At 30.4% G+C, this 12,398-nt stretch overlaps 1 protein-coding gene across 1 annotated transcript; it reads right to left on the bottom strand.

The window, feature by feature from the left end:
• Positions 1-3,037: 3,037 nt before the first annotated feature.
• Positions 3,038-9,586, bottom strand: LOC139504404 (low-density lipoprotein receptor-like). Its single transcript, XM_071294484.1, has 5 exons — positions 9,580-9,586; positions 8,296-8,470; positions 7,395-7,595; positions 6,899-7,011; positions 3,038-5,802 (listed from the first exon to the last, which is right to left on the bottom strand). The coding sequence occupies exons 1-5, from the start codon at positions 9,584-9,586 to the stop codon at positions 5,501-5,503; spliced, it is 798 nt and encodes a 265-aa protein (XP_071150585.1). The 3' UTR covers positions 3,038-5,500.
• Between the last annotated feature and the right edge of the window lie 2,812 nt (positions 9,587-12,398).

Here is a 12,398-nt window from a genome sequence, read left to right as displayed (position 1 = left end):
CAGAACTAAAAGTTCATAATCTATTCAAGCTACCAATCAGTCATATCACACACACACATCAGTGAACACGTAGAGAAACGTAATATATTCGATCTTTTTTTTAGTGTCAGTAAGAGGTCATAGGCTATGTATATGTAGTTGTTTCAGGAACATCAAAAGTTAGACAAAATCAATGTTATTTTTAAACTTATAAATGCGCGACAAACATATAACGATGTTGCAATGGATAAGAAAACAAAACACGTAATGAAAAACAAGATATCCTACAACACAACACTCTTATGTAAACGAAACGCGAGTCTGGCGTACTAAATTATATACCTGGTACCTTTGATAACTATTTACACCACTGGATCGATGCCACTGCTGGTGGACGTTTCGTCCTCGAGGTTATCACCAGCCCAGTAGTCAACACTTCGGTGTTGACATGAATATCAATAATGTGGTCATTTTTATAAATTTCCTGTTTACAAAGCTTTGAATTTTTCGACAAATGAAGGACTTTCCTATCCCAGGCATAGATTACCTTATCCGTATTCCTGGTACCTTTGATAACTATTGTTGTATTAAAACGTTTTCAAAAACTACTTAATATTTCTTAATTGAAAATCGACGATAATTGTCGTTTGTTTTAACGGATGTTCTGCTACCTTACAGAAAACCCTGGCCGTTTTTGGTAAAACGTTTTTGAACTTTTGGCCGTCGATGCTGATCAACTTTGTACTTGTTTTGGCTTTCTGTATCTGGGCGTCATTAGTAACTCTTGTGTGAAAAAAACGCACTTCTGGCATATTAAATTTTAAACCTAGTGCCTTTTGTTAGCTATTATTCATGTGTTTCTTTGTCAACTTTGTGTTCTCCTATTTATTTGTATTGTAGTCCTGTAATGTTGTGTTGTCATGTTAATGTTATATTTCACATGGCCATAAAAGACGGTGGTTTGGCATGCCACAAAACCAGGTTCAACCCACCATTTGTTTCTTTAAAACATAACCTTTACCAAGTCAGGAATATGATCATTATTATTTTATAGTTAGTTTTTGTGTGCGTTACATTTAAACGTTGTGTATCGTTTGTGTCGTTTGTTTTCTCTTATATGTGAGTGTGAATTCACATTATTAAGAGACGTGTCACGGTACTTTTCTATCCTAAATTCATGTATTTAGTTTTGATGTTATATTTGTTATTCTCATCGGATTTTGTCTAATGCGTAGTTCGTTTCTGTTGGTGTTTCATTTTAATGTTGTGTCGTCATTCTCTTATAATTAATGCGTTTCCCTCGGTTTTGGTTTGTGACCCGAATTTGTTTTTTTTTCTTTCTATCGATTGATGAGTTTTGAACATCATTATACTACTGTTGCCTTTATTTATGTTTGTTGGTGTCATTTGTAGACCTTTTTGAATCTGAGCATCACTGATGAGTTTTATGTAGACGAAACGCGCGTCTGGCGTACTGAACTATAATCCTGGTACCTTTGATAACTATATCAACTTCTGAACAGCACGAACTTCACTAAAATACCGTGTATGATTTTAAGATTGGCACCTATCATCATGTACTTTTAAGCAAGGCAACCCTATTTTTTGTAGATCATTTAAATGTTAGCTACTTCTGACACTAGAAGCTATTTTACTACTTCCCTCTTCAAAAAATACGTGTGCATATATTACTGTACAGTGCATAAACTATACTAGAATAAGTTAAACTGAAACACAGAACAAATAAGAATGTGACCCCAGTACGCGGATGCCCATCCAAACTATCATTTTCTATGTTCAATAGACCGTAAAAATTGGAAAAAAAAAATACCTCGACCAAAAACTTTAAACTGAAGCGGCACAGACGGATTGACGAACGGACGAACAGACGAGTGAACGAATGAACAAACATACGAACGAACGAACAGACGGATGCACAGACCAGAAAACATAATGACCTTAAATGGGGAATAAAAATACTTTGGTTTGTAGCATTTACCTGCACTGTACTAATCATATCGTATATCTCTCAATGATAAACCATCCTAATAATTGATTCCCGAACAATTTATGTCTTTTTATTCCTAGTAACAAAATGTAATTTTAATGAATTAAAAACAACCTGTACCTGAACTATATCAATAACACAACAGCATGGCTTATAATCGTAACATTTGTAATGTTTAGTAATCTTAAGAATATGCATAAGATATTTGATGTTTTAACATTGACATGTCTACAGCGCGGGTAACTGCATGCAGTATGAATTCAATCTGTTCCTGTTAGTTTTTGCTCTCATTTGTTTCTACAAAAAAAAAAAAAAAAAAAAAACGTTTTGAGTTGATAACGATGATTTTAATATGATTTACAAAATTAATAATAGATGGCTAATATTAATTCAGAGAATTAGAAACTTATGTTGGCTAGAGTCTCTGAATATATTAAAAACAAAACAGCACACTCACCACATGCGATGAGAAACATTAAATAATCTGGGAATGTATACTTCTATAATTTAAATATCTTTTTCGACAGGAACAAACACTTTATCAAAATAAGTTTGAAGGAATGTGATTCCATCAAAACAGGTACACAACTATATCATACGCCAGTGAAAACGGCAATGGAGTTTCTACATGAGAACAGTATCGATATCGTTTGAATCCTTTGTCACAGTCACACTGGAGGACATCCACTGGACATAATCGATGTTATAAAGATTTTTGTTTAACCGTCACCAAAATAGTTCTATTCTAAAAATGCATGATTTATGTATATTATATATTTATTTATAATCAGCTGAAATGATTTTTATAAAAGCAGTACCAGAATTTGATTCCTCTAACTTCTTCAGGTCCATTTAATTGATTTACCATTCCAGAGGGAAAACATATTCTAGAACGAAGAACATGATTTTCGTAAACTCCACTATTTCAATTTTTGTATCATTATAATTATCTACTAGATAGCTTTAAATCAGATCTTGATATTCCTGTTTTTTTTTCTGAGACTTGAGATTAGCAAAAATCAAAGAGATCTATTTTATTACAATACTTACATTGTATATACATAAACATTTGAAGTATCAATAATTTGACAACCGGAATTTTCCATCAGATATGTTCATGATAAACCACATCTGCAACATACGTGGTCATATTAAACAGAACTGTTTAAAGATGAATAATAAGATTGTTGAATGTACAAATCACTTTAACATGAACATACATGTCTGTCACGTTTTTTGTGTGTTTTTTTTCTTTTTTTTTTTTTTTAGGTAAATCGTTTTGTTACAAGTTATACCGTTAATTTTCTCAATTGCTTGTTTCATCTTTTACATGTCGGGAAATTTTATAGCCATACGGTATGTGTTATTATTATTGTTAAAGGCCGGACAGTTCCTCATAACTATTTAATTGATACTCGTATCACATATAATAATGTGTACTTTATTTTTAATAGTAATATCAGTTCTTAAAGGTCTCATTAGTCAGTTGTTAGAGACACTATTGTCCGTTTATAAATTAATAAATCATAAAGAAACTTCAGTTTTAGTTTCGAAATGGTACTTCTAATCAATATTGAATTGTATATATATCGTGCTTTGAGTCATTCGGCATGAAGTTTTGCTGATGAAATTATATCAAGAAAATGTGTGTCGAACGCATTAATTTTATGCCGAATTGTTTTCGTTTTACAAACTAGCACATGTACACAATGGAATTTAATGACATATAAAGTGATGTGTTATGCTGTGCTAGTGTAAAGTTTACAATTGCAACTCTTATTTGAAGTCAGTTATCATGCCATTGTATTGATGTTTAAATGGAACTCCTATACACGTATCAAGTAAATACATAAATGATGAAAAGATATTTACTCACCGTTGAAAGTCCGTGTAGGCCGAAATTTATAATTGCTCTTAAAAATCTTTTACATATAATTGTATAATTCTTTAAAGCAAAAACAATGATAATACAATTTCCGGATTATACACATTTATACTAAGATTAAGTAATTCATTGATAGAAAGATACATCATCGACTATAAAAAAAAATACACTTTAAATAACTTATTCTGCAATTATAATAATATGAACCATAATACGAATAAAAGGAAAGTGAAGCATTACATATTTGTTAATAAAGCTAGACCACACAGTCAAAAAGATTGATCAAGCTTTTTTGTTAGAATGCAGAGCAAACTATTGTAGAATATAAACATACTAAGAGTATAAATATGTATTTGCAAGCACGTTTCTCTGGATAAATTTTCTATAGTGAGACTTATTCTCGTTTTGGTGAATATAGAGAACTTACGTGTAGTTTAGTACATACATTAACTCATTGCGTATTTGTTTCGTATTGCGTGTCTTTTCATCGAGTATGGTTGTCATTGCTAATAAATTCTGCATACATGAATAATGAGTTACTTTTTTTTGATGAAGCACCTTTTAATTTGAAGTGCGTATGAAACCTTCATTTCTTCATTGTTTTTTTGCGTAAATTAATCATTGGTTTTCTTTTCCGTTGTGATGAGTTATTACAGTCAGGGTTCTCGCTAAGGATTTTTAAGGACCATGGTGAGTCCAATAGCAAGAAGAAGATATTTTATTGCAATATAATGTAATATTTAGTCTCCATGACCTAACAGAGCAATAAAATGACTTTAAATTCAGATTACTTTTAAACTTTTGCTATAAAATGATGATATTTCATATTTGTGTTTAACTATGTTCAGTTTATACAAAATATTTTAATCTTGATGCATCTGTGGACTCACCAGTCTTAGCGAGAACCTTGACAGTAGAGATGATTGATAAAAGGTTTGGTTTACCAATACGTGTATCTTTTATAAATCTGGTATTAAACAGTAACAAAATAAACTTCATATATGATCAATTAGTATCAACATAAAAGCGAAAGCAGCACCCAATACTTAACACAATTGAGACAAACATTCATATAGTAATAACTAAAACATATAAGAGTAACAATTTTCAAAATATCAATGCAATTATGAACAACATTCAAATTTATAAATGATAATAAAATTAAGAAATGATTTTATTTCAAAAACCTTAAATGAATGCATTTGTCGTAAAACTTGTGTTGCATTGTGCACTTAGTCATCTATTTTCATTTAATTTAAAATATAATTCATCTAAAATTTAAATATGTTAAATGTAAGATCAAATTGTTGTAAGTGTTGTAGCAACAATATCATACTCTCCTTCTGTTATACAAATGTATGTTTGTTCTTACATGACAGATGCCATTTGCATTTTATGGAACAGGATCTGTTTACTACTCCGGTGTTTTTGAAATCATCCTCCGATGGGATTAGTGCTGCCTAGTTATAATAGTTGTATTTTGTATTCTATTGTTTGTCTTTTGATCCTTTTTTTTTTTTTGCTAAAGCTTTGTCGTTTTATTATCGACTGTTAAGATGAATACTCGCTTGCTTTCTTTCAACTCTCTTTTAAAATGAATTTACAACGAAACAATACTATATTAAAGTTTAAAATAATATTTCCTCAATTAAAATAGGTTTATACCTACCCATTTCGTCATACAAAAGAACACCTAGAGTTTGTGCTGTATCTTCGTGTATAACATAGGATGTTGCTGCTTGTGATGATGCGACCTTCAGTAGCTGGAGATCATTGGTACAGTAGATGTTGCTATCATATACATATATGCCTATGTTTCTTCGTGTTTTATTCGTACTGAATACGTCAATGATATTTGTTCCATTTAAAGATGACGATTTTAGTTCGCCTTTGTGATGTATCATATAGTAAAGTCGCCATCCATTGGTATCTGATTTAGAAATCATGTCTACACTAAAGATGCATTCATCTTAGTTTTGATACTATATTTAGCTATGTAAGATCATTTCCACATGATGGAACTTTGTTCTATCTAAATATAGTATACTTACATTTTTATACTAAAAATAAGATAATTCACAAAATAAGGAAAGTGATAAACCTAGGAAAGAACACCACATTACATTAATTGACATTTACACTCACTTAGAAACCCTAGTGTATTACATTGAGGCTTATCTCAAAGAACACTATACATTGATTATTGCTAAAAATGAAAAGGACAAACAATCAATAGCACACACGACGCAACATAGAGAACTAAAGAATAAACAACACGAACCCAACCAAAAAACTAGGGGTGATCGCAGGTGCTCCGGAAGGGTACGCAGATCCTGCTCCACATGTGGCATCCGTCGTGTTGCTTATGTGATAACAAATCCGGTAAATAGTCTAATTCGGTAGGTAACATTCATGAAAGGAAAGGGGATTGTAATTACGACGTAAGGAACATAAACGAATTTGTGAAACGGTTATTTCATAACGGTGAACCAACTCATGATGGCGTTGAGAAACGAGAAAAACTAATGAACCACGTAAACAAATGATAATCACTGAACATCAGATTCCTGACTTAGGTCAAGGGCAAACGATTGCTCCAGAAATAAACGTTTTAATTGTACCAAACTTTCTCCCTTTTCTGAAACAGTAGTATAATATCACAACATAAAAGACACACTGTAAAATATCAATTGGAATGACGTAACTCAATCAAAAAAACGATGTGACACAACATGCTAAGCAATTCTTAAATTCATTGTTTATATTACAAAAGTAGTGTAACATAATTAGTGTTCAAATATATTAAATATAAATTCTCAATCATACCTATCTCACTAAATCACATACATAGTAAAGAGAGTCCAAACTGTTTTTTAAAAGTTACCTCAGTGGTGTACATGTAAATTCAAAACAATGTCGATCAGTTACGTCAATTTGTTTTGGTCATTTGGGATATTCTTTTCATTGCCAATTATATGTCAAATTATACATGTCATAATCATTGTATAATCCTAAAGATATCATACCTATACCCAAACCTGTTATTTCGACTGACTCTAAAATTGGGTGCTTTTCAGAACCATTCAATCTTGCTCTCTTAATTTGTCTTGTTGTTCCAAATGTACTGTAATACAGCCATCTGTATTTGAGAAAAAAAGAAAGCAACAACAAAAAACTGTAAATTCTCAGATGAGTTATGGTATGTTTGATATATGCCATGTAAGGAATTTAAATTGATGTATTGTACGTTTAAGATATATCTTAAAGAGAACACTGATTCCTTTAATTGTCTTTATTAACATTTCGTATTCAACATATCTGACGCCTTGTTTGATATATACACTTTTAGCTATCTTATAGATATGAAATTCAACATAAAACGTGTTTATTGTTCCATAAAGATCAACACAATGGAATGCTTTCTTATGCAGATATAATATCTGTAATTGTTCAGTTAAACATGGTTGTTTTTGTTTTATTTTTAGTCAAAGTAAGCTATTGCATAAATAATCAGAAACACACCTGTTCCGATAATCTAGTGTTATAGCATAGACATTGTCATCTTGCAGTATACATGCTTTGTTAATCCCATTTAAATTCCATCCTGTGTATAATTCGGTCCAATATACATTTTCGGATACTGGATCAACCACTAATGATATTGGTTGGGCTGCAGTTGTCATATCTTCTTCTTTGTAAGGTTTGTCTGATGGATAACGAAATCTGTAAAGATAATATCAGAAAGTTTTATCATTTTACTTCTACGGAAGTGTTTTAAATGTGAGTAATACTAGACCTCCAACTTAAACATGTACCTATTCACCAGACTGAGCGAGAACGAAAACAAAACGTACATGTACTCCAAATTACCATACCATCAACATCAGGTTTTCTATTAATTCTATCAACATTATATGAATTAGTACTCATATAGTTTAATCTGTTTAAATAACATTGCCGGTATTACTGGTTGCTTATCGATTTGATTTGATCAATACGAAACTGTTCCTGTCAAAATTTAAATAAAACTAAGCAATGAAATACAGTAGTATCGATATAATGAAGTCACAGTTAATTGTATACTTGATAGCTGCATCGTAGTGGGATGGTGGCTACGCTTCATTGCGGTAGATTACATAAATAATATTTTCAATGATTTGTATGCTCATAATTAAGCCCTGAATTGATAATAATAATAATATTAATAATAGAAATACTACAAGTGATAGAAATGATAGAATAAAAAAAAATCTTAATGCACATAATCATAATAATAGTAATAATAATTATTATTATTGTGGTAGTTATAATGATGATAATGGTGATAATTATAATGTAGTATAGAAAATATTAGAAAGATGATAACAAGAAGGAAAACAGTTCTACAATTTAAAAATATATGGAATATACTCTAAGTATCTACCTTGATCTGACGTTTAAATCATGTTTTGGAAAATAAATATATCCATTTTTATAATCACAATCTAAAGAATATATATTACTCTTTAAATTTTGCAAGAGAACCGATACGTTCCCTGAGCGCAGGTCAATTTCCTTAATTGTATCTTTAGTCGAATATATCAGCTTATTTTGAAGACCTAGAAAGTAAAAATATGCATACATTATTAAATATGTCATATAGTTTGTCTTATTTGATACATAACAGCAACATACGTTACGTTCTTACTGCATCTAACACATTCATGACGTTATAATTCTTTATTTATCCAATATATGTATAGATAAACAGCTGATTTATAGTTTTATTTAAAAAAATAAGATATGGCACGATTGACTGTGAGTCAACATGACACAGAAAACAACAACCATAGATCATCGTATTACCTTCAACAACGAGCAAACCCCATACCGCATAGTCAGCTAAAAATAAGCACGGAATTAACAAATGTAAAACAATTCAAACGAAAAAATTAACGGCAATTATTGTCCAAACAACTAACGAAAAACAAATATGTAACCCACCAAAAATACGACAACAAATAAATTGCAGGCTTATGAACTCTTTTAATTAAAAAAAAAAAACACAGATTAAACATACTAACTTAAAACTGTGTGCATAATTGCAGGCTTATGAACTCTTTTAATTTAAAAAAAAAACCAGATTAAACATATTAACTTAAAACTGTGTGCATAGCCCTTTTACGAATGTTTCCCATTTAAAGCGCATCGTATGTCACATGTGTTCTAATGAGGATTTTTTTTACAATAGCTGTGTATTGAATATTAAGTGATAGTGGCCTTTTATTCCTTGAAATTATTTGTAATCTACCACATGTATACGGCATCGTTAATTCAATAATATAATTATCATCTAATAATTTCACACATTCCGTTTGATTTGATAACATAAAGTTACGCAACAGCTCTTGTTGGTTGCATTAGACAATGGTTGTTCTTGTTGATATATATAACACACTTCAAAGGACTCTACACGTTATCCAGTAATCGATAAGGATAGCCACAATGTTTCCTTACCGTTACGTGATTTAATAGAATCGGAAAGTTTTTTTTTCTCCTGATGTATTCTTATGCAATTTTGAGTGGATATATTTTTGTCATTTCCCTCACGAAAATTGTGATTTTCACATCGTTTTTACATTTTATTTTTAAATTCACTATTAATGAACACATATCAAATTCTTATCTTGACAAATCAAGCATACAAAAACAACTAATTCAGACATACATTCCATGTTGATGCTATGTAAAAAGCATAGAAACAAATTAGGCTTACTAGGTAAAGGTGATCATCTGAAAGGAATTGTGCACTTCTGAAACATAGAATTTGAACGTATCAACGGTGTTGACAGCTTTAGACGTGCACACCTATATTCTACGTTGTGAAGATTGTTTTTTTTTGTCGTGTTACACATGCAAAAAAAATAGTTAATACACACATTTTTTTTAGAACATAGGAAATACACTTCCGTACTGACATGATATTGCAGTGAAAGGTCATATATATATATATATATATATATATATATTGTATATGCGGCTAGACGCATCTTAATGTATCCAGCTCACATTGTGAAGAGGTAGTTTCTAGATAAATAAAAGTATTTATGTCGAATGTCACCATTTCGAAATCAAAATTAAACCAATTTGTTGAATTAAACAGCTCGACCTGGAGTTAAACTTATAAAAACTCTTTATATCCCGATTCTTTTGTGTATGATTTTTGTTATAGATTAGAGATTATAGATTTTATTTTATTTAAAGTGCAACCTGATACAATATACATGAAATTACAATTACATTTCAATACATTAGCAATAGTATACCATATCAGCCAGTCTTTAGAGGTTTACGAAGCACTAACAATATTCATACAAGATTATAAACATACAAAGAATATATATTAACTCGATTATTCATTCTGAGATCTGAGGTTGTTTTAAGTTTTTATAAAAATATTTCTATCTTTTTTAGTGTTTGTTCCCCTTAAAATTAAGAGCAAAAATAATTTAGATGATGAATTCAATTAAAGTATGCATAAAATTTTTCTGTATGTGTTCAGTACTAGCTGCTGTTTGCACAAATTGTTTCGAATATCAATATCAAATCAATTTCCGAATATATCATATTAAATGAAAGGATAAAAAGTGGATGTTTTTCATATGAAAGTGTATGTAACATATCAATATGAGTTGCTTCCCTTAGCCACAGAGAAATGTTATTTTGATACATGTATATTGTCTTTTTTTTATATCAATTCCTTATAAATGATTAAATCTTTAAAAAGAGTTACCAGTCAGGAATCACCAACGACTGAAAAAAAGTCTTTTGATATTTTGAAAATCTTTAAGACTTTGGATGGTAAAACATTTACCCTTAAATTTTATGAACAGAGGTGCCTATAATTCAGTGGTTGTCGGTTGTTTATGTGTTACATATTTTTTTTTCTTTTCTTTTTTCATAGATCGTTAACACTTGCCCACATTCTTTGACAAACCGCAATCAATTCTTATATTTCATATACCTTATTCTACGTATATATGGATTATATTTAATCAATAAATTTAAAGGAATATATTCTTTTTCTTAATTTTTTCTATGCTGCAATATTTCAGTAGGATTAATAAATAACGTATCTGTAATACATGTTTTACCTATTTTGAGGTTATTCAATCTACATTAGTTAGAAATAAATATTGCATTCACTCTCTTTATGATTAGGTGTTGTGTGACAGATCGAACAAGATTCCATTAGAGTTCAAGTAGTTTGTAAAACTTTGAATAAGATCACAACCTTTGTCTGACGTAGTGAGCATAAAAGACGAGCGAGTTCGGAGTTTGAGATCTAATAAGTTTGGACGTTATCCAAACCCCTACCTAAAATTTGGTAGATTTGTATTTGTTTTTTTTTATTATGGTCATTTGATGTTTTTGATCTGCCGTATTGCTTCAGTTTTAATAAATCCGTGGAATAACATGCCCTGTACATAGCTGATTGATTATTTTGAATTATACAACAAAATTCACATATGCTGACGGACTTTAATTTTGGTGACTTATTGTTACCAATTGATGATTGATCCTAATGAACTACTATTGTGAGAGTAGTTTAATTCTTGGGGTATCAATTTTCGTTGTTTTCGTGGATTGCTCTTTCCACGAATTTAAGTGTCCATTGAAATATTACAACTTTTGTCTACATCAAGACATATATGGAAAGATCCCAATGTAGGTTTGACTAAATCGATACCGGCATTGTTCAATTTAATCTAGAAAATGAATCGAATACAAACAAACACACTATATCTCCTCTATATAAAACTTCAGAGCAGATTTTACCGATTTAATTCTTCAAGCAACCTGAATTGTCCGACTTTGTACCATTAATTTCTGACAAAAATTATAGTTTTGATCAATGAGAGTCGGATTTCTGGTGTTGATATGCCGGATTATATAGAAACTCAAAACACTCACAGGGGACAAAATCATGTTGGGTTTGCTTTTTCAAGTTCAAATCTAAAGGTTTTAATTTTACAGTTCAAAGTATAATTGTAGAACTTTTTAATGCAACCGTTTTCTTTAAGTGACATGTGTTTGGCCAATCAAAACCTCTGTTGATCTCAGGTATATTAGTGTTGTCACCTCTGGTTTAACGTATACATCATTTAAAATGTTTACCGACAATGTGTAGGCAAAGCTTATATCCGAAAGCAATTATCTTATTAAATATTTAATTTATGTTGTCATTAATGAAAGAAGATTTCTTTAAGTGACATGTTTATGGTCCAATACACGCCTTTGATAATCGTTGATCTGTTTATCCCAATGTAAATAGTGTCATCACTTCTGATTTCACGTATGCAACATTTAAAGTATTTATTTTGCAATATTCCCCAACCGAGACAATTGGTAAGCATAGCTTTTATCCAAAAGCAATTATTTTATTGAATATTTAATGAAAGTCGTCATTTATAATCTTTATTGCAAGTTTAATGAAAGACGAAGTAAGTGAAACTGAACACCATAGTTTGCAATGTCACATAAATC

The sequence above is a fragment of the Mytilus edulis genome, chromosome 14 (genome assembly GCF_963676685.1).
Source record: "Mytilus edulis chromosome 14, xbMytEdul2.2, whole genome shotgun sequence".
Taxonomy (NCBI): Eukaryota; Metazoa; Mollusca; class Bivalvia; order Mytilida; family Mytilidae; genus Mytilus; species Mytilus edulis.
Note: the sequence above shows the minus strand (reverse complement) of the source record. Positions and strands in the feature narration are given on the sequence as shown.